Genomic DNA, 27,104 nt, shown 5'->3' on the forward strand with positions numbered 1-27,104 from the left:
TAGCTCAAAAGTTTATTTCTTACTCTTCTCATTAACAATGCTTGCATATAAGTGACTGGAAAGGGACAAGCTTCCTACCTGTTCAAGGATAACCTTTACAGTCATAACCGATTCGTAATGGTGCATGTGCTGCACAAGTTGGGTGGAAACAGTGGTGCTTGTAACATATTAGTGGTAAAGGATGCAAGGTTATGCAAGAATGAATAGCACATAACCAGGAGTTTGTACTTCTCTCAATGCTATTGTTTGTGAAATTTCTGTGCAGGTTTGAGTTTCTTTAGTTCAAACCCTTATTTCCATTCTTGCATGTTCAGTCTTTTCAGGAGTGCAAGCAAGCCTATGCCGAAGGACAGTCCAGTAATTATTATTTTCATTGTTGGTGGCGTAACCGCTTCCGAAGTGAAGCTCGTCAATGACATCACTTCATCAAGAAAGCTCACACAGCAGGTATGCAGTGTAGTCCATGAAAAATAGTTAATCGCAGCCGCGCTTTTGAGCTGTCATCATTTGGCGGGTCCGCTTCAGCTGTTTTATCGAAGTTATCCACCCAACGCGAACAAGTCTTAATTAATGCTCTCTTTCGTTTCTGTAGGTCATAATTGGAAGCACGACTTTGGCAAAGCCGTCCCAACAACTGGGCCTCCTCTTTGGACACTGTGCGTGAAGATCATTTTTTCAGCACATTACATAAAATGGCAGAACGCAATAAATAACAAACTGTATACGACATTTTTGTATTCGTTAATGTTACAAACGGAAAAATAGACTTATGCTGGTACTACGACTACGACCACACAACATCGGTGTTCATTTCTGCGGCGTTCGTGCAATCTCTGCCGAGAATGACAAGTAGGGACGAAGTCAGATCAGTCCGTACTCCCCAATTTTTTTTTTTTTTCGCCGTAGTGCACGCAGCAGCAAAGGCACCGATGAGAGCAGGCATCAGCACTTGGTACTTCTTTACGTACCGCACTGCTGCTGCTGGCTTATGTGTACTACACAATACGATAACGAACCGGCTGCCAAAGTCTGTCGAGAATGACAAGCAGGGACGAAGTCAGAGCAGTCCGTACTCCCTGATTTTTTTCGCCGTAGTGTACGCAGCAGCAAAGGCACCGGTGAGAGCAGGCATCAGCACTTGGTACTTCCTTCCGTACCGCACACGTAGCAGCTGTTGGCTTATGTGTACGGCACAGTACGATAAGGAACCGGCTGCCAAAGTCGACAGTGTGGTCCTAGCTACAGCTTCCATACGAGAAACACTTTTCTTGCACTCCGCATTCTGGGACAAAGACTGCATGTTCGATAAAGTATGTAGTATGTCCAAGGTATGTCTATGTATGTGTAACTCTTGGCCTTGGTATGGCTTGGTATGACTGCCATACTTCTCAGCTTATGGCTTATTGCAATCGGGTTGCAGCATGGGTTGCAGTAACGTCGGCCATTAGCGCCCAAGCTGGGACCATCAGCGTTGTATTCATTTCATGAAGTCATACCAAATGATATTTAATTCTGAAAAATTATAAATATCACTTTCTTAAACAAGTGTGCTTGCGTACGCATCTGTTTCGCTCAACTTTTTCTTTACGGGTTGTTTGCACATGGTTTGCACGAAAATTCGAAAATCCAGTGGATTGGCCACAGCCATTTCTTGCCGATCTTTGTCATTTCGCGACTGCAGTAACACGTGCTTCCATAGGTCGCCGAGTGGTAATCGTCCTTTAGTTACGACCAGAAGAATATTCAGCGGCCAGCGCAGGCACACAAATATCCAAAAGAAACAATGGGTAACGTCTTTGCTTCAAGTCCGCTATCACCACCCCCGGTCTTGGCCCCGACACCGCCGTCTGTGCCAGAGCCGCCGGACCAGCGCGGATTGCCAGTTCAAGATGACGCCGAGACACAAAACCCCGGTACGCTAGAGGACCTCCATAAAAAGTGCAAAGACATATTCCCGGCCAACTTCGAGGGAGGCCGGCTGATGGTGAACAAGGGCCTGAGCAACCACTTCCAAATAAGCCATACCCTGAACATGAGCTCACTAACGCCTTCGGGATACCGATTTGGAGCGACGTACGTGGGCACGCAGCAGTTTGGCCCGGCCGAGTCGTACCCTGTTTTGCTCGGCGACATCGATCCTAGCGGCAACCTGAACGCCAACATTATTCATCAGTTTAATCCTCGCATTCGCACCAAGGTAGCAGCGCAAGTCCAGGACAACCGGTACGTCGCGACGCAACTGACGGCAGACTACAGAGGCCCCTCATACACCGCCTCGGCCACATTGGGCAATATTGATATCCTGAACAACTCCGGAGTCATCGTTGCGCACTACCTGCAAAACGTGGTTCCAAACGTAGCCCTTGGCGCGGAGTTGGCCTTCCAATATGGACCTCAAGTGCCAGGCGGCGAGATCGCCGTTCTGTCAATGGCAGGACGTTACACTGGTCCCAACTACGTAGTCAGCGGCACACTGGGCATGGCCGGAGCGCACTGCTGCTACTACCACCGCGGCAGCGAGACGACGCAAATCGGTGTCGAGGTGGAGACGAACTTCAGAGTGGGCGAAAGCGTCGCCTCCATCGGCTACCAAGTGGACTTGCCCAAGGCAAACCTTGTTTTTCGTGGCATGGTCGACAGTAACTGGACCGTCGGCGCCGTTCTCGAGAAAAAACTGCAGCCGTTGCCGTTCACCTTTGCCCTCAGCGGCATGCTTAATCACGCCAAGAACCAGAGTCGTTTTGGCTGTGGACTTATTATCGGTTAGCATGCTTTTGACTGCGGACGCTACGGGTGGTGCACTTGCAGTAAGCATCGAGGGCGTGAATTGACGCCCTGAGGATATGTTCATTTAGGATAGCCCCTTTTTCAGTTAGCAGTGGCCCGAGCACAGCTCCCAAGGTTTGCTTAATGTTGTAGTAGTAGTAATAGTTCTCACATTGTTCTCTTCATGCTGATGTGTACATAGGCACAAGCTTGTTTTGCATCTTTTGACATGCCGTTGTTTCTTCTAGATGAACTAATTGGTAGCCAGTTAATGTCATCTAAATTTCATTTAAGTGTTTTATTTTATTTGCACAGACTGAGCGCCTTATAGCAGTTTATTAAATTACTATTTTGCTGGAAAAAGAAACCACTGCTGGAGAATACTAGTTTTGTACATGGAAATTTTCTGTTTATTTGTAGCATAAATTTTCTTGAGGACCTCTTGTAGTTGTTACCATCTGAAAGCAAAATTCATGTGATCAGCGGTACAGAGGATTAATAACTAGTATTTACACTCAATATCAATACTAGCAAAAATAAAGGCATTAACTTGACAGACTTTGCAGTTTCCAGTTGGCTGTTTACTTGCATCAAGGTTAAAGAAATGCAGTTTGCTGCACATCTTAATAAACGAATGTCTGTTTAAACACTGAAGCTGCGTGCTCCATGCTGAGCATGAAATATTGATAATTAAGTCTAGTTCAAAGCAAGCTGCATGTGAGCAGTTCCACGTATCTATCAGTGTCTGCTCATGTGCAGTTTGTCACAAACCTGGTGTGCACTGCAGTGCATGCACTTTGGACGTTCCAGACAAGTGTTTTGCCTGGAGTGCGTAGATACTGTACTGAGGAAAAGAGTTGAGACGTAACACCGCTTTGATAATGCACTCCTGGTGCCACAACCAGCACCCTTGGCAGGCCTCGACACCAAGAGTGCATCATCGGGTGGCACTCCCATGAGGTGTGGCACATTTTGGAACATACAGGAAAGGGGGTATTGTTTTTTTTTGTTATCGGTATGTGCACCTTTTGGGCACAAATACGTCTTGCCATCACCATAACTGTGTAGTAACATTTTTTTTTTTAACGCATTGTTATGGATGAAGGAAGCATGAATGATTTCCTGCACATTTCATAGCAAGGGAATGCTATGGATGTGTCCAGTGGAAGTGGACACATCCAAAGTAGAAGTGGAGTAGAAAAGGAACAAGGAAAATCAAGTGTGGTGCTGATTCTCCCATTCCATAGTTTCTTGTGCCTTTGCTGTTTAATAAACTTCTCCTGGCATCTCGCATTAGCACACACACATAGTTGGCAACAAGTGTGGTGTGGCATATGTGGCACATGCGAGGTTGCTGGGGGTGCAAGGGGAAGTGACAGAGATGTAGACATGCAAGAGGCGAGGAGACCAAATGTGCATTTTTGCTTGCCAGGCCCCTTGAGGTCATATTTCCAGCAAGGAACAGATATGTTAGCAACGCTGTAGGTAAGCAAACTTTTGCAGCAATTTCATAAGCTCAGATAACATAACTCGGTTATGTATGGAAAGCCCAAAGTATCTTTTTGACTAAAGGTAACAAACAAGACTTAGTTTACTCAGCACATCTCTCAACCCTGGTGGCAAGCACTTTTAGGTAACAACTTTCACATATTAAGTGCCAAAAACAGTGGTACAAATAGGAAGTAAACTTGTATTGCCATTTATACTTAAATTTTCTTTTTTGGTCTCAAGCAGTCTGTAGTGCTTTTGACTCAATACTGTTTGTAAATTGACATGCTATTTGATGCAACATTCACATTTTTTAGAGCACCTGCAGCTCAAGGTAGTTTCCATTAAGTGTACAGCTAAATATAACAATGGCTATGCTACAGCAATGCGCAGCTGCCATTTAAGTGAGCTTGTGTGGTAGAATTTAATGATCTTGTACAATTCATTATTCTCTACAAGGTATCGTCTCATCAATTATCTAACTTACCAAAGTTATGCCATTGGCAGTGCACCCATTTCACACACTCCCATCTCTTCAAGCTCTTTGCTGAACTCCTCTATTACGAGACATAAAGCAGAAAAAAAAAAAAAAAAAAAAAAACAATATAACAAGTGTGTATACAATTAGCCTGCACATTGCAGCAAAGCTAGCTGTACACAGCATAATGTTTCAAGCATTTACTTTCTTGCTTCCCTTTATAACCCTGCTACAAAGTTGACTTGCTTAAAGAAAGCTAACAGATCAGATTAAAGTCAGTGCTTTCCTTGAAAATTTGTATATAGTCGTGGACAAAAGTTAGTGGGATGTGGATTCGGGGACAAATAATTATTTCTGCACTGCCTCACTCGGCAGTCTGCTGATATTTTTCATATGAATGGAGCATGCATGTCCTTTCGTGATTAAGTACCATTTATTCACCTGCTTTGCCCGACTACATAGAAATAAATTTTCCTCCACGAATCCATATCCTGCAATTTTTGTTCATGACGGTACATGACCAAGGTGTGCTCTTATATACATGCATTGCATCTTATGCAAGTTGGCCTCCTTTCTTCAAATAACTTCTTGGGCAAAAGGTATGGCTCAGGGCCAGTTACAAAAAATAGCACATACCACATATTGCAAGCAGAAGCAGGTACACTGATATCCTGTTCGTAAAGCTGCATAACTTTTTGAAGGCTGCAAAGGAAAGTTTCATTTTATCAAGCAAAGGTGGTTTAGTATTACATTGTATCAGTTGGGCAAAGGTGGTTTAGTATTACTATTATTATTATTTAGTATCAGTATTGTTAGCTGAGGAAGTAATCGAAACAAGGTAACCAGTAGTATTCATCTGCATTTGAAATAACCAGCGCGAAAAACATGGACATACAGAAAAGGACAACTAAGCATGGCTACTGTCTCAGAACTGAGATGCTTAATGCAGAAAAGTAGCATATAATCTCTAGACATGCGCATGCATGAAGTGAGGGAGCCCCCATAAAGAAAAAAATAAAATACATTAAGGAAGGGAAATCACTGGCACTGCACCATGTATCACCATTACTGGCAATTGCCCTTCCCACATGGAAATTCAGGGGCCAGTTGCAAGTGGGACCATTTGGAAAGTGGGAACACTTCCCAGATGAAAAAAACAGAACAGAATTCAGACAGAATTACACTATATGGAAGTCAAGAGTTGAGACGTAACAAATGAGTCCGACATTATAGTACCAATATGTATGCATCCACCGAGAACACTTTTGCTCTCATATATCCTCTTTGCAAGAACTCTCCTGCTGGCACCAGTGAAGCTCATCTATCGAGTAAAGTTATTTCATGCATTTTTTTCTGCACAGTGATATGTAGCAGGAATGTTGAATACAATTTAGTAGGTTAAACTGCCAACAGCTCTAACAATGTTCTGCCTTTTTGTCGAAAATGCAAATTTTATATCACAAATGCACCTTGGTGAGACCACATGCTTTCAAGTGGGGCCAGGACCACTTCAATTCTCACTTGCGTTCAAGTAGACTATTTCGATTCCCACTTCATATTTTCACCTGAGTTTCGTTTCTTGCTTGCTTGTTTAAAGGGCAGCTGAAGCAATTTTAGAATTAAACTAAATTAAAGGAGTGGATGATGATGATGATGAAATGCTTACACTGATGCAGAAAAATAAGGCCAATGAAAGTAAAGGCCGCGAGGCGTTGTTGAGCATAGTTGGATGACTCACAAAGGGAATTGGGCGAAAGCAGTTGAAATTTGAAACGTTAATGACGCCATCATCAAGTACATCTGAAGATCGTCGCAACTGTAATAGTTGATTACATATCTTTAAATGGCAGCGCAAAAAGCTTAATCTGCAAGCTTCATATTTTGAAGCGAAAATTAAAGCAAAGGTCGCCGTGCGTGGCACAGACCGCTATACTGCGCATGCACTATACCATGGCAACCAGCTGCGCAGTTCCGTTGCGCCACTGCGTTCGCTACAGAGAAGAGCAGAAGGGTGATAAATAATAATAATTGGTTCACAGGAAGGGAAAGGCGCAGTATCTGTCACACTTGCTATGTGGACACCTGAACCGCGCCGTAAGGGAAGGGATGAAGGTGGGAGTGAAAGTGGAAAGAGAGAAAGGGGAGCCGTAGTGGAAGGCTACGGAGTAATTTCGACCACCTGCATCGCACAGCACACGGACGCCACTTCGTTTCGCCTCCATCGAAACGCAGCCGCCGTGGTCGGGTTCGAACCCGGGAGCTCCGGACAGTGGTCGGGCGTCTTACCACTGCACCACCCCGGCGGGGCAGGAGGGTGGTCCCAGCTGATGTGCGCGCCGGTGCGGAGAGAAGGGTAGTTTCCGCACTACGCACGAGCTCACCGCTGCAGAGAGCTGACCGAGTGGAGCAGGGAAGCATCTGATATCGCATGAGCAGGACATATGAAATACGTGGATTCTGCCTGGACGCCTCTCCATTTGGCCTCCATCGAAACAACCTGCCGGCGGTCGGCTTCGCAGCCACTTTCGCTCCACATTCGCTTCAGCAGCGTTGAACCCCTCTAATTTTCTAATGCGTGCATCTCCTGAAATTCTTGAAAAAAAAAAAAAAAAAGTGTTTCAGCTCAGATCTCGAGATAATAAATGTTCTACTTTCGTATATGGAACATTTAAATTGCAAGACAGTGTCATGTTTGTCATTTCATTTTGTATTGGAGCGGAGCGTATAACGGTAGTAAACAGCGACCATGGTAGAAGAACAAATGGTAGCGTAACTCCCATAGAAGCCTGCGTGTCGACTCTGAGCGAGGCTTTAGTTTCCCAGCGCCCCCTGCGAACTGTGAGGCACAACAAACACGTGACGTTGCTTGTAACGTCACAGTGACGTACTTTTGGCGGGGAATTTGATTGTCTTTTTACTTATGAACGAAAACAAGGCCAACAACGACGGAGGCAGAACGATGCTCGGATAAGGCAGAAAAATGGACACCGTAACTGTTCAGCCAACTTTACTTGACATGGATTGCTACTGTCAAGTTTTACGTTAACTGAGATGTTACGGCATCTTTAACCACCTTATCATAGCATCGTTCTGCCTCCGTCGTCGTTAGCCTAGTCTTTCGTCGCGCGTCATGTAAACGCATTCTGGGGCTTATTTCTTCGGGCACGTTTGTGAACAAGGGCCTTCAAGTGAATTCGGCAAGCACATGGATAGAACCACATGGCTTGAGGCATTTCACTAAGGGCATAAATGAGTGAAGCTGCGCTGCACAGAAAGCCAGGCTTTATTAATTCACGATTACTTACATAGACGCTTCACGACAATGAAATCTAAGTGTAGGAGAGCGACCACCGCTCATTCGTCACGGTCTTCATAAACTCCTCGTGATAACAAAATGACCTGAGCGTAGGTCTCCAAACGAGACGCGGTGAGATTATAAAAGGGTAAAAGATCTTGCTAACAAACGAAGTATACATATCAGCGTCAAAGAACAACAAAAACAAACGAACGGAATAACTAACGCTAGCGCTAGAACTCCAACCTGTAAGAGCTTAGGTAAGCAATTCAAATTGGGATTGCTAGTATTTAGAAGTTAATGCGTCTGAGAAGTGAAAATATCTACGATATAGCTTCGCTCCAATAAATCTTACCCTGTTCATGATTCTCATATTTTACTCGCGCTTCATTTGCCACTGAAAGGAGTCAATGTGAGGTTACAAATTTACAACTTAAGCATTTAACATGTTCATGAGAAAGATCCCATTGACAATAGGAACATCACTGTAATAACAGCTAAAGCACGTTCAGCGAACGTTGGTGCGGTAATACGACGCAGTAAGCAAAACACGCAGCAAGGGGAGCGGAACGGAAGGCTTTGAGCAATGCGACACGCTTCTTGGGGGCAATAAAATCTCACCTTCACCGCTCAATTAAAACATGCAGCGATACGCCGCTCATGCAGACGTGTATCCGTAAAACAAGCCACCACTTTTGCGACGTGCCTGGGAGGCCGAGCCGAGCCGCCGAGCTGTGACGCAGCATTGTCCCATCGTCCGGAAATGCGCACATGCAGCGGCAATCAGTTTCTCATCGAGCAGACAGTCTTCGCCTTGCAGTAAAGCTCTACCAAAACCAGCAGAATGAAATACTGACTGTTTGTTACAGATAACCCACTCTGTACGCAGCACGCAACGATGAACGTTGAACCGGGGCCGACGACGCACCCATTCCGCGGATGAAAAAAGCTTTGGTCTGAACAGTCTGAACCATATCTGAGCTTTGGGTACTTTGGGCAACTACGCAGCAGATAATAAGTGGCCGAGAGAGGCCGTTAGAAACAAGTTAAAATATTATTAAAAACGTGACACGTTTTTTCTTACGCAAGAAACAAAAACGGCATTCATTCCTGAGCGCGAATATTATGTTTACTTTCTAGTTCTTTGGAGTTCTGGCAGATCTTATTTTCTGTGCGTTAGTAATTTGCCTCACAGTTCGCAGGAGCCCTCATCATCGAGTTGATGCCGCTGGCAGTAGGCAGCTGCACGCGTTTTCTTCCGAGTTGCGCGACCAGTTGTACATTGACCTTGCAGCGACCACGATCTTGTAATTTGTTTTTTTTTTTTTTTTTAACTTTGTAGTTTCGGTTTTCAAGTTTCTGAATGCAGTTTCAGACGTTGCAGGTAATTGAGATCACGTGGTGCATACAAAGCCAACATATTCACTGCTTTGTAGTTTTATTTTATATATAAACTCTTACGTTATGATGCTCCAGAAGCCAGAATGACAGCGGCTGGACAAAGAGCTATATTGCAGGTGGGTTTTGTGGTGTCGCACGTGATCCCATACTCGCTTGTGAAGTCGTAACCAGAGGGCAACCTGAAATCGAAACTGTGCAGAATAAATTCAGTTATAAATTATTGAATTTAGCAGAATTTCATGCGGTGATGCACGATCACTAAGTCTTAAGCATAATTCCAAAGCAGAAATATAGTTCTGAAAAAAAAAAAATGCCGCCTCTACCTAAAGTATATGAGCACCAACGTTAATGAGCACTGCATAAGTAACAAGATAGTCTGGACATTTGTCACACCTTGAAAAAAAAATAAAAAACAGCAGTTGCTAACTATGGGGCATGGAGGAAGGAAACAACTTCCTTCCTCCATGCTATGGGGAGTGGGTACCATGGTAGAAGAACAAATGGTAGCGTAACTCCCATAGAAGCCTGCGTGTCGACTCTGAGCGAGGCTTTAGTTTCCCAGCGCCGCCTGCAAACTGTGAGGCACAACAAACACGTGACGTTGCTTGTGACGTCACAGTGACGTACTTTTGGCGGGGAATTTGATTGTCTTTTTACTTATGAACGAAAAACAAGGCCAACAACGACGAAGACAGAACGATGCTAGGATAAGGCAGAAAAATGGACACCGTAACAGTTCAGTCAACTTTACTTGACATGGATTTCTACTGTCGTTTTACGTTAACTGAAATGTTACGGCATCTTTAACCACCTTATCATAGCATCGTTCTGCCTCCGTCGTCGTTAGCCTAGTCTTTCGTCGCGCGTCATGTAAACGCATTCTGGGGCTTATTTCTTCGAGCACGTTTGTGAACAAGGGCCTTCAAGTGAATTCGGCAAGCACATGGATAGAACCACATGGCTTGAGGCATTTCACTAAGGGCATAAATGAGTGAAGCTGTGCTGCATAGAAAGTCAGGCTTTATTAATTCACGATTGCTTACATAGACGCTTCACGACAATGAAAAATAAGTGTAGGAGAGCGACCACCGCTCATTCGTCACGATCTTCATGAAATCCTCGTGATAACAAAATGACCTGAGTGTAGGTCTTCGAACGAGACGCGGTGAGAATATAAAAGGGTAAAAGATCTTGCTAACGAAGTACATATCAGCGTCAAAGAACAACAAAAACAAACGAACGGAATAACTAACGCTAGCGCTAGAACGCCAACCTGTAAGAGCTTAGGTAAGCAATTCAAATTTGGATTGCTAGTATTTAGAAGTTATTGCGTCTGAGAAGTGAAAATATCTACGATATAGCTTCGCTCCAATAAATCTCACCCTGTTCATGATTCCCATATTTTACTCGCGCTTCATTTGCCACTGAAAGGAGTCAATGTGAGGTTACAAATTTGCAACTTAAGCGTTTAACATGTTCATGAGAAAGATCTCATTGACAATAGGAACATCACTGTAATAACAGCTAAAGCACGTTCAGCGAACGTTGCTGCGGTAATACGACGCAGTAAGCAAAACACGCAGCAAAGGGAGCGGAACGGAAGGCTTTGAGCAATGCGACACGCGTCTTGGGGGCAATAAAATCTCACCTTCACCGCTCAATTAAAACATGCAGCGATACGCCGCTCATGCAGACGTGTATCCGTAAAACAAGCCACCACTTTTGCGACGTGCCTGGGAGGCCGAACCGAGCCGCAGAGCTGTGACGCAGCATTGTCCCATCGTCCGGAAATGCGCACATGCAGCGGCAATCAGTTTCTCATCGAGCACACACAGTCTTCGCCTTGCAACTTTACCACAACCAGCAGAATGAAATACTGACTGTTTGGTACAGATAACCCACTCTGTACGCAGCACGCAACGATGAACGTTGAACCGGAACTGATGACGCACCCATCCGCGGGTGAAAAAAGCTTTGGTCTGAGCCATTTCTGAGCTTTGGGCAACTACGCAGCGGATAATAAGTGGCCGAGAGAGGCCGTTAGAAACAAGTTAAAATATTATTAAAAATGTGACACGTTTTTTCTTACGCAAGAAACAAAAACTGCATTCATTCCTGAACGCGAATATTATGTTTGCTTTCTAGTTCTTTGGAATTCTGGCAGATCTTATTTTCTGTGTGCTAGTAATTTGCCTCACAGTTCGCAGGAGCCCTCATCATCGAGTTGATGCCGCTGGCAGTAGGCAGCTGCACGCGTTTTCTTCCAAGTTGCGCGACCAGTTGTACTACATTGACCTTGTGGGTACAGTGTTCTAGAGGAGTGGGCAAGGGCATGTAGTGGGCGCGGCAAGTGTATTGCTACGCTAGAAGTAAATGAAACAAGCCTTTGAAATTTGACCACAGCCATACAAGCCAGCGGCATCAAATTTCTCGAGCGGACAATTTGGTATTATATGGTTAGCTTTTCAATTAGCAACCAGAAAAGCTTTTAACAGCGAGCTACTTTCTGTCACGGGGGAGAGATACTGGCCGAGACCGACTGTCATAGATTTAATACATAGTCTTTGTATTAACTATATGCCGACTGTGGGGTAGCTCACTTTAGTGGGGTCCTATGTATGGAATGGGACCGCGTGCGCCAACTTTCGTTACCTCTTTCGCCGTTGAGGGCGCTCAGTTAACCTGTTCGTCTGTCATTATCATCATCAAATCATAAATTAATTTAAACAAACTGTAATCAAATTTAAAAAAAAAAGATCTTTGTCCGAGTAATACTTCAAAAAATTTTCATTTTTGTAGTTTAGCGAATAGTGTTTATTTTTGTTTTTCTCTTGCCAGAAACAAACCATGGACAAACGACAAACCGCGATTCCGCTTTTGTGCGACGGCACTGCAGTTACCCGCCGCGCGTGCGCAGAACAGGCGAACAGGTGCTTGTGCATTACAGCGTGGACAGATAATTAAACTATAGCGTCGAAGAAAAATGACAGAACCAATAGATCTTTGAAATAATGAGTAGCGCCAGGCTGCCCGTAGCAATCTTTCCCTAGCGGCGAAGGCTATGAACTAGAAGGTGCGCGTTGGAGCAGTGGGTACATTCGATTTTTCAGTCCCGGGGCCCTAGAGACCGGCCGTGTCTCGACACCATGGAGGAAGGAAACAACTTAGGACAGGCCCTTGCCAATCCCAATGCATTGAAGAAAAAGTGGAGGAAGTGACGTCAAAATTTAGGGTTAGCCAAGTCGGGCCATTAGCAACGGCGACGTTGTTGCTACGAAAACGCGGGCCACTAGCAACAGCGTTGCTAAGGGCCCTAGGTACGTGAGTGTCGCGGAGAAAGGGTAAAGGAGGAGGAGAGACGTTGCAGCGTCCGGTCGCGGCGCGGTCGCGCCGGCTTCAAAAAAAGAAAATGACGTCAGGGCCACTACTAAGTTCTTTCCTTCCTCTATAGTGCCTAGAAGGTTTAAGAAAACCTTCTAGCACTATACTTCCTCCATGCTAAAGTGAGCTAGAATTCTAGCTCACTTTATCCATGCTCGACACACATGGCCGACGTTCGGCGCCGCGAATCAATCGCGGCTTTTCGCGAACGGTGCACGACGTGCCTAAATGCCTTCGCTGCACACGAAGTTCTTCCAAGGGCCTAGCTCACTGGGCTCGAAAGCAGACGAAATCGTTTGCAAAAGCGTTTACAACAAGCGTTAGCTACTCCAGCACATAGCGGTTCACTTTCGACGCTTTCAGAAACTGCTCTCTGAAAAGGTCGCAAAATAGGTCAGCAACTTCTGGCCAGCACGAACAAACAATATCCGTGCTCGAGGCTATGGACGCTTCCGTGTGTAGTGACATAGTAAAGGAGGCTATGGTAGTGAAATTCAAGGCAAAACAAAAAAAAAAAAAGAGAAAGAAAACGAAGAAGCAAGATTCAAACCTCTTACAGCTGCTTAGAGAGACTGTCGTTGCTTAGAGCGCGATATCATGCAGGAACACGAAAAGTACTCTGAATGCGCTCGGAGTCTAACTTAAAATGGCCGCCGGCCCAGGAGCTTTACTGGTGGGCGGGGCTTCTGGGCTGCCCGAGGAAAATCGAACGCCGGACAGCTGTCAGCAAGTAATCCCGGACAGTCCGGGACTGATAATCGAATGTACCCAGTTCTATCTGTGCAGGTCTATTTCAGTCGGTCTTGGTACTGGCCAAAGTTACTAGAACAAACTGTTTCATAGCTCCGCCCGCCCGGAGAGGTGTCCCCGGTGGCGTCGCATTAACTAACGGCGCTGCATTTGACTCTTGCTCCTTGCCGGGCGCGTCGTCTGCTACACGCGGCGCGGAAGCATGGAGCAGCCGGCATACACGTAGCTGTTACGTGCTGCCGTTGCACTCTGCACGGCTGCAGTGCAGTTATGACTACATTATGACAGTTTTGGCTTCGAAGGCATGCATTTCCTCAAAGAACGCGTTTGTGTGATGCGAAATTTAATGCCGTGAAAGAAGTGTGGCAGCGTTGTCGACTTGCTCGCCAGAACCAGCGTTCTACTACGTTGTCTGCTCTTCGGTTTCATTTTTTATTACGCGATATCGTGCCGCGCGTAGCCGTTCATTGCGCAGCGTTCAGCGTACTGTCATGCAATTCAATGCAATAGAAAGCTGCGCTAATAAGACACGGACGAAGGAAAGGCAGGACGCACACAAACGCAGACTGACAACTTTATTTCGTGAAGAAAACCAAGGCATATATACGCGATCTCCGCTACTATCTAATCACAAAAAACAGCAAGCGAAGAAGTGACGTGCACTAAATCAACACAAAATATCAAATTCTGCTGCAGAGATGATAAACTTAACTAGGGCCGGCCCACTAAGTAAACCAAAACCAAAAAATCTTCCAGTCTAACGGACTATCAGAACAACCATCAAATGGTAATGCACGAATACAACACAGTGATGCAAGACAAAACCCATAGTACATCAGACCACCATCTTCAGGCTGGACAACGAAACATATAAAAACCAGGGCCCGCTTGCACGAAACGATCTTGAGACTGTCTTAGCTAAGTCCAGGCTTAACTTAGTCTAAAGGATAGGCCGCTAGCATGGCCACTTAAGACTGATGTCGAGACTGGGCTTCAGTCCTGACTTGAATAAGTTGCTTGCACTATTACGACTCTAGTGCTTTCTTACTTAAGACACAAGGACGCCAGGTACCTAAGTAGAAAAATTAGGGAAATACAGGGATACGCTGGCCCTGTCCCCGCTGTAAGATGTAAACATTCCGTCAGTCTTGCGCTGTGTAAAAACCGTGTCGTTTTTTTGTGGCTTAAGATTGTGTCATGAGGTAAAATGACCAAAGTGGTTGCTGAGGGCGTTCAGTGAAGCCACTCTGGTGAACAGGAGCCGAAAATAAGCGTCCGGAACCCGAGCTATCTTAAAAGTCAGGTCTTACTAAAGACACCACATGAGTCTAGACTTAGCTCGGACTTTATCGTGCAAGCCGGCCCAGGTCACACAAGCAGCTTATACAAGCCTCGTCAGAAACAATAAATGCAGTGAAAAAAAGGCACCAAGTCAGGCTAAAACCAATTGTCTAACATTAATACCAACCACACACAAAAAAAAAAAAATCGCGAAGCTATGACATTTGACCAACACGCAACCCACAACGCAGACGCGTGAAAGAAGGCCAAAGCAGAGCCTATACATGACCTTCCAAAAACTGAAATTCTTTTTCCGACAACGAAATAGAGGGCTTGCTGACGCAAAAGCTTGTGGTGGCGATGTAGAAGGTTTCAATTACTAGGCGCTCCCATTTGTCTTTCGACCTGGCCAGAAACTTCGTCCTCTCAAAGTAAGGCACGCATTCCCGTTTGTTTTCTTTCTTGCAGTCAGCACAGTGTTCGGCCAAAAACCCTCTTTCATTTTTCTCCACATTCAACTTGTGCTCTCTTGCTCTTTCATTAAAGCATCTGCCGGTTTGGCCTATGTAAACGTTTCCACAACTTAGGGGAATGCGGTAAACTACTCCAGAAGCACATTCTGTGAATTTCCTTTGATGTTTTATAGTGCAGGGAGGCTTCCTATTCTCTTTCATCATCGCACACACCTTCGAGAGTTTGCAAGGTGCGGAGAAAACGATGTTGACGCCGCCTTTCTTCGCAATTCTCTTGACATTGTGCGAAAATTTATGAAAATACGGGATTACGTGGATCTCCACTGACTGCTCTTCTTCATTACTTTTGCTGCCAGACTTCATTTTCTGTAGCAATTTCTCGCACACGCTCGAAATGATATGCGGAGGATATCCAGCAGCTCGCAAACGCTGAAGCTGATGCTGAAAACTTTCTTCAGCCATATGGGCGCATGACTTTTCCAGGGCCGACGTGATGCACAACGAAATGATGCCTCTCTTGACCAGCTTTGAATGGCCACTGCTATATGGAAGCAGCGCTTTTTTCGACCTGGGTTTGAAGGACCAACATATACATTGCTCCCCTATGTGCAAAACTAAGTCCAGGAACTGAAGCTGTCCCTCTAAAGGAAACTCGCTGGTGAACCAGAGCCCGCCGGAAACACCCGAAAAAGTGGACAGGACCATCGCGGCCGTATCTTGGATGTTGCCGTTCGCAGGAGCACTCAGGAAAACCAGATAATCGTCAACATATCGGCACACACAAATCACATCCATATCATGCAACTTCCCTTGTAAACGCCTGTCAAAGGAAGCCAGAAATATATCGCTTATAGCGGAAGCTATGCTTGAACCTATGCAAACTCCAGCTTTTTGAATGTGGTACTGTCCGTTGTGGTGGACGGCTTTTTTTTTTTTTTTTGTGTGTGGTTGGTATTAATGTTAGACAATTGGTTTTAGCCTGACTTGGTGCCTTTTTTTCACTGCATTTATTGTTTCTGACGAGGCTTGTATAAGCTAATTGTGTGACCTGGTTTTTATACCATGTTTCGTTGTCCAGCCTGAAGATGGTGGTCTGATGTACTATGGGTTTTGTCTTGCATCACTGTGTTGTATTCGTGCATTACCATTTGATGGTTGTTCTCCACGCTGTCGCGTGGAGTTCCTTGGCGCGCGTTGGTTTTGGTTTACTTAGTGGGCCGGCCCTAGTTAAGTTTATCATCTCTGCAGCAGAATTTGATATTTCGTGTTGATTTAGTGCAAGTCACTTCTTCGCTTGCTGTTTTTTTTTTTTTTTTGTGATTAGATAGTAGCGGAGATCGCGTATATATGCCTTGGTTTTCTTCACGAAATAAAGTTGTCAGTCTGCGTTTGTGTGCGTCCTGCCTTTCTTTCGTCCGTGTCTTATTAGCGCAGCTTTCTATTGCATTGAACTATGAACCAACTAGCCCGACAAATTTTACTGTCATGCAATATTCGCCTCTTATTTAGCATCTACCTTCTTTCCCAGTTTCAGTCCAATTTGTGACAGGGATTCAAGCCGCCGACATGTTATGCCGTTCACTGTAAACGTAGGGTGTGCGCCGAGAAGATGCTGCGTCTTTACCCTAAAATCAAAAACAAATAGAGGTGAGGTATGCTTTGCCAACTAAGTGCCAGCCTCTAGATGCCTAACATTGGCGGAATGAATAGACGGGACGGGGCGTTAAAGGCGTTATCGCATCCTCTCTTAAAGGCCCACTGTCCACCCTCCGGTCGAAAATATTTTCTTCCCCGGTGACTGTGAGAATTCGCTCGCAGAACGCAAGGCCGCAAAATGTTTTTGAAAAGAGTAACTAATACCGCAGTTACAGCCACCGCAATCACCCGATTCTGTCGTGTTTCTCTCCTCCCGTTCCCTCGCAAAGGTTTTTCACTCTCCTGCCCTGTCGTCTAGCCTCCGCAAGACAAATTCCCCTTCCTCCTCCGCGTTTGGCGGGAGGTGGGGCGTGGCACTCCGCCTGCTGGAAAAAAAAAAAAAAGAAAGAAAAAAACGGGCGAGGGAGCACGCGCCGTTGGATTCAGTCCAGCTGTGGCGAGGGAAAAGCGCGCAGCGGTCGATAGACACCCATCCTTCACCCTCAGACAGCGAGACGGACCAATGGACGTCGTTCTCGACAAATACGTCATAGCTGCGGCTCTACGGGAAGGGGGAAGCTGGCTTCCCGAAAGAGAGCATGAGATCGCTTTGATTTTCGCTGCTTTGCGACACTCATGTCACTGTAGCATTTTGCACAGACTATCTCCGGTACCTGATCGAAACACTGGGCTCCTTTGCTTACAAGGTCCTCCCCTGGACAGTGGGCATTAAGCTTTGCTTTTTTTTTTTTTCTTTAACAATAGGCCTCTTCATGCTGGCCTGCATGCAAATTTGCACCGGGTGCAGCGCAGCCTATTGAAACGATTACTTTGAAGTACGCCATTTGTTCGTGTCACTGATAGACTTCCTCGAGATTAAAAGGTGGGCACAAGCTCTGCACATAAGAGATGTCTGTGAAGTGAACAATTTCTAATCTGCATTTAGAAAAGGAATTATATTCAAGTACTCTTGTGATAGTTCGTGTAGCAGTTGGCTCTTTATTTTCTTGCTGGCACATATTTCGATCGCAAAAGGCATTATATGCAGAATTTGAGAAAGCACCCTAATAATCGCGCTGCCCCGTGTGTTTCGACAGCAATTTCACTAGAGAACTTGGAAGATTCCAAGAGCCTATCAATGTACATAGCACAAATTGGCCCACCTGAGCTAGCTGCATAAACGGGTTTTGATTTGAATCATTTTGAGTTTGTCGCAGTACCAGCAATTCGAAGGAAATTTGAGTATTTTCGCGACGAGGAAATAGACGAGCCATGAGGGCGAGGAAATTTGCTTGTTGAGAAGACTTTTGTTATTGAGCGGTTAATTGTCACGGCAATGATATGTTGCGCATAAATTTTTCATATGTGAATTGAGCGTTGATTACAGCTCTTCTGAAGCGTGAAGCGAAATTGTGCACGGGGCTTCCAACTCAGAGCTAATGCAAAGGGAGGAGACGTCATAAAAACTGCTGACAAGAAAAACAGATAATGAAGGAATAAAAATTTGAGGGTAGCCTACCCTTCCTATCCTATAATTTGTCTCCCATCTTTAGCCTCTTGCTGGCATTCGTTGCAGTGCTACATATAATTATAATTGGTTTACAGGAAAGGAAAAGCGCAGTATTTATCAAACTTTCTCCGGCAAGTGTGAGTTTGGACGGTACACCATCGCTCCTGTCGCGTGGAGTTCCTTGGCGCGCGTTCAAGTGTGGCATTGCAGATGGCAGGGACGCCTTTGCCAATGAGAACACCGCGAAAGCGGGACACACTTTGTCCACCGCAGCACGAGCCATTAAAGGCTTCCGCCTTAAAAGCGACTCTTGGCCGCTGTTTGGGCTAGGGAGTTAGGAGGGATGGGAGTGTAGCTTATTGTTTCTTCACGGATCTTCAAGCTGTTTCTCATACTTAAAAGATAAGCGTCTCAAAAATCTCAGAAGAGGATCTAGATCGGCATCTACAAGCTGGCCTTCCAGACTTGCGATGGCTGGTACGTCAAGCTCCTACCTGGACTGAGATATGATATGTCGAACGGCTGCATTTTTGTGAGGCGGGCAAGCACAAAAGCTTATAAGCTTCTGAATGAGCTCAAGATATGCTACCAACCAAGCATACGAGCTCCTTAATGCATGCATTAAGTGAATTCGCTGCAAATGTGGTTTTTGCTATTGAAGCTAGCAATACAAAATCACATGCAAAAAAAAAAAATGGTCAGGGAAAGTTAGGAACGCTAACGCTTATTTCCACTAGCAGACACACAAAAAAAAGGATTATGCTGCCCACATAAACATTTCCCAAAAGAAGTATAATGCTCTCCTCTTAATTGCTTGTAACCTTGCAATGCTTGTCTATGTTGATGAAGTCAAGTTCTGGTTGTTTGCTGAATTTCATTAGCATTCGACATTAGCTTTGTTGACATATATTGAATTTTTGCTCATTTTCTTGTTGCGCTAATAAATAACTTATGTTGATGCAATTCACTTCTAACGCCCCTTCCGGCGCTGTAGATACCTTGAATATCACGTTTTAAAAATAGTCCAGTGGTAGTTTGAAATTGCATTAACTTCCCCTACAAGCAGTAAAATTATGTCGTTTTCTGTGTGTGTGTAAAGGGGAAGGGGAATCTCTAGAGGGCGCGACGCGATTACTTGCAGTACAAGTGTTTAGAATAGACTCATGCGCTTGTTCAGTCATTTCCTTTCGTAGTGAACACGTCCATTCTCACCGATTCCTCTTTTAGTAAACTCATTAAATAGTTCTCTTCACATCTGATGTTATTTTAGACGACAAAGGAATAATTTTGTTTTACATTGCTATATACGTTAGTGCGAGAGTGCCGATTCGGAGCTATGTTCCACGCTATACCTCGAAAGCAAGACATAATAAAAGCGCTTCTAATTAAGCGACGACAGAGGCAGTTTATTTGTAATCTGTTCCCTATATCGTTTGACACGAGTAGCCAGACTTCATGCACTGCATGAACAGGCTGCCAAGACTAGCAGATTTCTGCCTGTAATGGCGGCAATCTGCGCAGCGCAGCAATAAACGTTACATCCACTGTGTTACCTTCCAAGGATAGTGTGCTCCTATGCACTGAAAATTTGACTAATTTGTTTGCATGACAGGATCTATGCCCTGAAAGAACATACTACAAAACACAGGCCAGGGAGTAAAGCAAGAAACAGTGCTTGTGAGTAAGCCGACGGCGCTCACACTTGTTTCACAGCATTAACAAGTGAATTTCGAAACACAAACACGTTCTCCATGGTAATGCGTCGCTTCGAAGCCAAAGCTGTCGCAATGTAGTTATAATTATACTGCAGCCATGTACAGTGCAACGGCAGCACGCAAAAGCTACGTGTGTGCTGGCCGCTCCATGCTTTCGCGCCGCGTGTAGCAGACGACGCGCCCGGCAAGGAGCAAGAGTTGACTGCAGCGCCGCTAGTCCTCGCGACCGCCGCTTTTTTATGGCTTTTAGTACTTTTCGCTGCCCGTTTTACAAATCGAAGTTTCGAGTCAAGTGCAAAACTTACTATGGCGGCCGGCAATTCAGGGCTGTGAATACGAGCAGCACAACGGTCACTACAAGAAGCCACTTGAAGCATTTATCGATTATCTTGTCGTTGATGAACATTGCTGCTGCAGTAACTACAGCAGCTAATGGTTTGCAGTTGGGCTGGTCGGGGGTGCTACACTTGGTTTATCAGGATGGGCAGAGGTCATTCGGGGTACTACACACTGCAGAATGCTGAAGAATTAAAAAAAAAAAAAAAGTAAGAAACAATGTCTACGTGCAGTGAGTGAATTTTCCCGATAGAAAAAAATATCGTGAAAATGGTATCACCTCAGGGATGCAGTCTGCCTGGCTGTTATGAAATCTGAAATAGGATCAGACAATATCATTAGCCACAGAGCAGTGAAATTAAATGCCTGCTTCAGAAAATAACCGTGTATCAATGCTCACCCAGTAGGTACATCAATCCAAAAAACTCGCACAGCGTGCCAGCAAGCGTATGGAGACGGATATATCGCTTACGTGCTTCTTCATCTGCGGCAAATTATAAATATATTGTATGGTTTTTACAGTGTACATGTTCCAATTCCCCAATATGATTAATAGTAGAGGCTATACTTGCCACTAACCTAAATTGCCGTAAGTTAAGCAGATATTGGACTGTATCCTGAGCATGATAGCTGCAATTGCAAACACTCCTATTGTGCAGTCTTCTATGTACATCTTCTCAGCTGCAGTAGAAGTGCAATAAAACATTAACGCCTACTGCCACAAGGTCTAAGTGGCTATCAAACAGCAGATACATACAAAACCGGGCGAAGCGGGAGTCACTACCTTGGCAGTACCAGTATTCGCCCTGTGATGTGTCCTTCAGTCAGCAGCCTCAGATGGTTTACCAGGCCTGGTAATATTAAAACAGCCGGTACAGCCATTAGACGAAACTGGTTTTGCGATACTAACTGCACAGTCTGTGACAAAACGAAGAGCTGCTTACTGTAGAACATCAGCAGGATAAACGCTCGGATAAGGCCGCAGAGGATTTCTTCAGTCTCGGCAGCGGTATACGGCCTACCTGATGCCCAGCGCGGCGGGAGAACATAAAAACAGCGTTACGCGTCAGTCATGATCAGCTCTACAAGCTCTCACCTCGTTTTGCAAGGAACTGAAAGAGCAGCAAACCGACCTTCAGAATAAGCGTGAGCAGGGCCAACGTCGACACCACTTCCGCACTAAAAACCATATCTCGGAGCCCGACCAACGGCTCTCCGCGTAGCCGTGGCAGGCACGCAGACCGCGACACGCGCAGTTGCGCTCATGCAGCGAGCTCGCGGTTTGCGAACCAGCCTGCCCGCTGGGACCACAGTGTCTCGTGCGGTGGAAATACCGGGACAGAGGCGACGGCTTCCACTACGCAGACGCAAGAGCTCTCAAGCAAGGGCTCGCGCTTGCTGCAGTGCCTGCCTTCAGGATACCAATTAAGGTCGGCTGCCACGGTTCCCCCTCCACCCGTGGTTGTTTCTCGCTCGTCTTTACTAAAGCTTCTTGACATGCTTGAAATCAGAACAACATATATGGGGACAGATGAGGGGTCAATTTTATTTCCTTTATTACAATGCTTCATAATGTGCTCCTCAATTATTAAAAAAAAGAAAAAGCCCACCTCTAACAAGCACTTGTACAGCCAAAATATTTGGCCACTTTCACTTTCACAATTATGGCATGAGTCAGTGCAAAGGTTTTTTTTGTCACATGCTTTTAGCTTGGCTCTTCGATAATTTATCAAACACATGCATATTCAAATGTATATTTCTATTCCATACTAATCTGAACTTTTAGCCATATTCTGTGTGACAGGCAAATGTTCAGAGTCATCCAACAACAAAGAACACTCGGCCACTACAGTCCATTCAAACAACAAAGAAAACTCGGTTACTGCAGTCCATAGTAAACAGAATCATAGTGTAATGAATGTATGTGTGAACTGTTATAGCTAAACAGTTCTTTGCATTTATTGTCTATTGTTGTGCTTGTTCTCTGATGTAGCTCCCTGGTATAACTAGCGTTCTGTAAAATTCTGTTATGTTATGGAAGCAAGCGACTGCGTCAGGCAATCATGCCTTCTGTCACTGCCGCCCAGAAAAAGACGCAACTTCCTGCAAATAAAACTGGTAAATAAGTGTACCATCCATCCAAGTGTCAACACATACAAATCGGCTGTGGCATACTTTTTCTTACCATGTAACGTCGTGAGCAAAAGTGGAATGCAGTAATACGGAAAGTTGAGCTAGTTGGTACATGATTGCAAATTATGAGCGCTGCGACGGAGAACAACGAGAGAACAACAACGAGTCCTTGTCATTACTCTCTCATTGTTGTTCTCCGTCACAGCGCTCATAATTTGCAAAGTGGAATGCAACACGCAGCCACTGGCGGAGCCTAGCAAAACTGCATCGAAATGTTATCCAGTGACAGCGACATGGCTGTCAATAAAATGTCAAACTGTCTCGATCCCAAACAGCAGTTGCTAGATGGCATTGTAATGAATTTTCCCGAGCTCCACCACCAGTTACGTGTTGTAAACCAGTTTTGCTCATGACTGCACAAATGCGCACGAGAAATGAAACACCGGGGTTACACTTATTGCATTCTGTATCCTTCCAAGACTCTACGCAGACATGCAAAAGTATGCTCCTATTCATTATGCCAATGTGAACTTTTAGCCATAGTATGTGAGACAGGAGTGAATGTTCTGAGTGTGTCAAATAATAAAGAAAACTGCTGCTCCAGTCCATATTAAATAAAACCTGGTGTATAGAATGTGTGTGTGTACTGTTGTCATATATTCACTGTTCACACTTATTGATGTCACGTGTTGTAGTCGTTCTCTAGTATGTTACGACGGCAGAGGATGGCAGAGATGTAAGGCAATCATGCCTTTTGTCTCTGCCACCCTCAGAGAGATACATTTTCATGCAAATAAACCTAACTGACAAAATAAGTGCACCATTACATGCAACTGTCAACAATGTATACAAACCTGCTGTGTAATAACACAAGAAGCAGAAAACATTTAACAAATGCTATCTTCCTTTTTAAGCATGTACATGAAAAAAAAAAAAAAATCGAGGTTACACACTCACTACATGCAGAATTCAGCTCACACTCTTGCTGGCTTCTGAAGAGTGAACGAGAGGCCAAACTAATCAAAGGTGCAATACTAACACAGCCCTCATGCACAAAAATGAGACAATGTTTTGCAAATTGCTAGCCATATTTTCATGAGTTGCTTACAAACAAACTCAATAATTTATTTCTGGGTATTGATTTTAACACAAATATATCATCATAGCGCCAACTGAAATTATTGTGGGCTTCACCCACAAAAAAACGATTCATGTATAATGGCACCCATACAAAGCATATGACAACTGGCCATGCACCTGCTGTCATTTTGCCAGTTAAAGTGATTACGTCAATTCCATTAAAGACAAAAAATATGCAGTAACAAACCACTCCACGTCAAAGTCTCACAAAAGAAGTTAGCCTTCTCCGTTGAGCCCATCAAAGAATCTTTTGCACAATCATTAGCAATCAAGAAATGTGTTGAAAAAAAAAAAAAAAAAAGACATGCCTCACCCACTGTCCCTTTTACATGAATAGCAGTTCTTTGCCACAAGGCAAAAGAAAAAAATGATGAGGCAGGGTGGCGGTGGTGGTGTGGTGGAAAGATTCATGGGAAGCTACATGCTGGAGTTCCAGAAGTTCATTTTTGCACTGTACTAAGAAAACTATAAATGAACACTACAATAGGTAAAAATGCTGCCGAGTGTTATGTAAAAAAAAAAAAAGGAAATGTGAGAATTTAACAGAACATATGGATCAGGAAGAGGGATGAATGGAACTATTCCATCCCCCCACCCCTTTGCTTCAAGGGAGAAGCATAATTTGGTAGCTTGCTTCAGACCTCAAGTGACTACAAGAAACAGCAGCCACTAGGGAAGCAAGACAAGTTGGCTTGCTAGAGAACGGGCATATCTGCAGCAGGTAATAAGATCACCGATAGAAAGTGAAAGTTGCCTGACTAAAATCAAAAGGACAGTGCTTATGAAGGGAGGTAGCCATAGCAGAAGGGTGGGAGAAGCTGGCATACAAGCAAAACACTTGTTAAAGATCTAGAGGAGTAGCACAGGACTTAAAGGAAGTAGTCAGGTGTGCGGCGGGTCACATGTGGCTCTCCTCTTCTGGGTGCTGGGTCGAACTGGAGGCTGAAGGGGGGGAAAAAAAGAAAAGAGGGGGAACCGTTCAGACACAACAACAAATGGCCAAACAAAAAGCACTGAGCAGCAACTTGAGCGCCTTTTTTTAAAGCAAGTTTCCTGTAATAACAAAATTTGAACCCCACATAAAGCTTCATTCCAGTACTGAGCTAAGACAGGTCAGAAATGTTTGTATACCATGTGAAGAATCTTTCGCATGTCTTGGCTTCTGCGAGATGCATAAATTTTACATTTACAGCCTTATACAGGGTGTCCAAGCTAACTCTAGCGAAGTGTTAAAAAATAAAACATTTGAGTAGGCCAGAGAAACCACTTGTATAAAGGTGCCAGCCATCTGGCACACCACAGGCAATATTTTGTTTTGCAATTAATTAGTAATTAAGATAACTTTTATAAATGACTAAATATTGGCTTTAGCCAATACATGTGATAAACAAAGTTGGAGAGCACCTTCAAAAACCCCCATTCCATTTATTTTCGATAAAGAATGCCTCACGGGTATCTTTTTTTTTTTATTTCCAAACTTTAAAAAAAGCCCGCGAAATACAAAAAATATTACATGACTGGCGCATTCGCGCACCACGATTGTGGTGCTCTCATTCGTGGTGTCAGTGAACGAAATTAGCAGCAGCCGTGACTCAACACCCCAGTTCCAGCGGTAGGCTGATATATTGGCCACGTTGCAACAAGCGCGGTGAGCTCGCCGCAGCCAGCACAGTCATGCGCGCCGACTGCCTGAAGCAGACCAAGAAGCCATCGCGGACATATCGGCCTGCCACTGCAAGGGGGTTGGGGAGCCACGGCCATAGCTGGTTTTGTTCCCTGAAGCCCTGATTGAGAGCAGCACAATCGTGGCGAGCGAATGCGCCAGTCACGTAATATTTTTTGTATTTCGCGGGCTTTTTTTAAAGTTTGGAAATAAAAAAAAAGATACCCGTGAGGCATTCTTTATCGGAAATAAATGGAATGGGGATTTCTAATGGTGCTCTTTAACTTTGCATATCATATCACATGTATTGGCTAGACCCAATATTTTGTAATTTAGAAAAATTATCTTAAGTACTAATTAGTTAATAGCAAAGCAAAAAAATTGCCTGTGGTGTGCCAGATGGCTGGTACCTTTATACACGTGGTTTCTCTGGCCCATCTCATGTTTTATTCTTTAACCCTTGGCTAAAGTTAGCTTGGACATCCTGTATATTCAAGAGGCAATCTAAAAAACGTGCTTTCAGTAATTAGAGCTAGGAAAAAATCACTGCACTCAACAACATGGTGCCTGATTTGAAGGGAAACAAAAAGCATACAGTAAAACCTCGTTAATACATTTCTTAAAATAAAAGCGAACTGTCTGATTTTGAAAAAGTGAACTGTGGAATGAGGTACAAAGCCATTTAATATTGACTTTCACTGCACAAAAGTGTAGATTAGCATACAGACATCAAATATGAACAGCTCTGTTTTTAGCTCTAGCAGAATTCAGTTCATATTTGCGCTGTGCTAAGCGTGGGAGAGATTTAGTAACAAATCCGGCTCGTAGAAGCGAATGACGAGCTGATATCGCTTACTTGGTTGCTTCGCCTCTTTACACCACTGACATGAGGTGAAGCCACTGCAATGGCGTACAGTCACCGCGCTTTTTCTCATGCTGCATCACTCAGGCACCGCCCACTCGTATGCAAACCAATAGTTGTAGTTTTCAAGTGCTTCTCCCCCATGTCCCTAAGGCAATGCAAAGAAGCCACTTCGTTTCTCCTGCTGGTCATGTTTCGTCGGGATAGAGTGCCTCACATGCTGGTTCGTTGGCTTTCCTTGATGTTTTGCCTCTTTGCACCTCGACACTGCAGGAAAGCAACTGTGGCAAGTGCCACTGATCAGTTTTTCATTCTGCGAGCATTCATTAGCACATGTCCGGTTGATCGCAAAACATATTACACGACTACAATTTGCTTGGTTTGTGGGCTTTAACGTCCCAAAGCGATTCAGGCAATGAGAGACGCCGCAGCGGAAGGCTCCAAAAATTTCGATAACCTGGGTTTCTTTGACGCGCACTGACATCACACAACACACGGGCACCTAGCTTTTCACCTCCACCGAAAAGTGACCGCCGAGGTCAGCATTCGATTCCGCATCCTTGGGCACAGTAGTGGAGCGCCTTAACCACTGCGTTACCCAGGCGGGGGCTTTTCGAATATAGTAACCAGGAAACTGCATTATCTGGAAACATATCAACTGGGAGGAAAATAGTGCAACTCTATGGGAGATTTTTTTACTGCCTGCGATTTTGAGCGTATGAACCGGGAACATATCAACAAGGTTTTACTGTAGTAGTAAATCAGCCATGCTGCACTTTTCTGTGCACCAAGAATAC

The 27,104-nt window shown here is 44.6% G+C and overlaps 4 protein-coding genes across 6 annotated transcripts in view; 2 read left to right on the plus strand and 2 right to left on the minus strand.

Moving 5' to 3' along the window:
• Positions 1-729, plus strand: part of LOC146172340 (sec1 family domain-containing protein 2-like) — a 55,444-nt gene extending 54,715 nt beyond the window's left edge. The window contains exons 14-15 of the mRNA XM_084585890.1: positions 315-447; positions 593-729. Coding sequence (XP_084442016.1) covers positions 315-447; positions 593-664 — 205 coding nt within the window. The 3' untranslated portion in view covers positions 665-729. The remainder of the gene's footprint in view (positions 1-314; positions 448-592) is intronic.
• An 896-nt stretch (positions 730-1,625) lies between these two features.
• Positions 1,626-3,325, plus strand: LOC146172341 (mitochondrial import receptor subunit TOM40 homolog 1-like). Its single transcript, XM_084585893.1, has one exon. The coding sequence runs from the start codon at positions 1,784-1,786 to the stop codon at positions 2,765-2,767; it is 984 nt and encodes a 327-aa protein (XP_084442019.1). The 5' UTR covers positions 1,626-1,783; the 3' UTR covers positions 2,768-3,325.
• Positions 3,120-21,564, minus strand: LOC146172342 (uncharacterized). 3 transcript variants are annotated; one of them, XM_084585897.1, is made up of 10 exons: positions 21,454-21,564; positions 21,267-21,360; positions 21,089-21,190; positions 20,910-20,993; positions 20,790-20,823; positions 20,479-20,693; positions 9,489-9,619; positions 5,369-5,434; positions 4,742-4,811; positions 3,120-3,224 (listed from the first exon to the last, which is right to left on the minus strand). In XM_084585897.1, the coding sequence occupies exons 3-6, from the start codon at positions 21,180-21,182 to the stop codon at positions 20,603-20,605; spliced, it is 303 nt and encodes a 100-aa protein (XP_084442023.1). In that variant the 5' UTR covers positions 21,183-21,190; positions 21,267-21,360; positions 21,454-21,564; the 3' UTR covers positions 3,120-3,224; positions 4,742-4,811; positions 5,369-5,434; positions 9,489-9,619; positions 20,479-20,602. The 3 variants fall into 3 exon arrangements, with proteins under 3 accessions (XP_084442023.1, XP_084442020.1, XP_084442021.1); XM_084585894.1 differs by lacking the exons at positions 21,267-21,360; positions 21,454-21,564 and having other exon boundaries at positions 21,089-21,239; XM_084585895.1 differs by lacking the exons at positions 4,742-4,811; positions 21,267-21,360; positions 21,454-21,564 and having other exon boundaries at positions 3,140-3,224; positions 21,089-21,239.
• Positions 21,565-22,029: 465 nt separating this feature from the next.
• mts (protein phosphatase 2 catalytic subunit mts) overlaps positions 22,030-27,104 on the minus strand; it is a 41,416-nt gene continuing 36,341 nt past the window's right edge. Inside the window, exon 6 of the mRNA XM_084586035.1 lies at positions 22,030-24,724. Within this exon, the coding sequence (XP_084442161.1) occupies positions 24,652-24,724 (73 nt within the window). The 3' untranslated portion in view covers positions 22,030-24,651. The remainder of the gene's footprint in view (positions 24,725-27,104) is intronic.

Source organism: Amblyomma maculatum, unplaced genomic scaffold, assembly GCF_055883805.1.
Source record: "Amblyomma maculatum isolate TAMU_Amacu unplaced genomic scaffold, ASM5588380v1 scaffold_13, whole genome shotgun sequence".
Taxonomy (NCBI): Eukaryota; Metazoa; Arthropoda; class Arachnida; order Ixodida; family Ixodidae; genus Amblyomma; species Amblyomma maculatum.

What these genes read in the sequence shown, in the direction of transcription:
- LOC146172341 (XM_084585893.1), top strand. Translation starts at nt 1,784, where the DNA reads ATGGGTAACGTCTTTGCTTCAAGTCCGCTATCACCACCCCCGGTCTTG.
- LOC146172342 (XM_084585894.1), bottom strand. Translation starts at nt 21,215, where the DNA reads ATGTTTTATTGCACTTCTACTGCAGCTGAGAAGATGTACATAGAAGAC. An exon ending in CTTAACTTACGGCAATTTAG is followed by an intron (nt 20,994 to 21,088) that starts GTTAGTGGCAAG and finishes AATTTGCCGCAG; the next exon opens with ATGAAGAAGCACGTAAGCGA. An exon ending in AGGCAGACTGCATCCCTGAG is followed by an intron (nt 20,694 to 20,789) that starts GTGATACCATTT and finishes TTAATTCTTCAG; the next exon opens with CATTCTGCAGTGTGTAGTAC.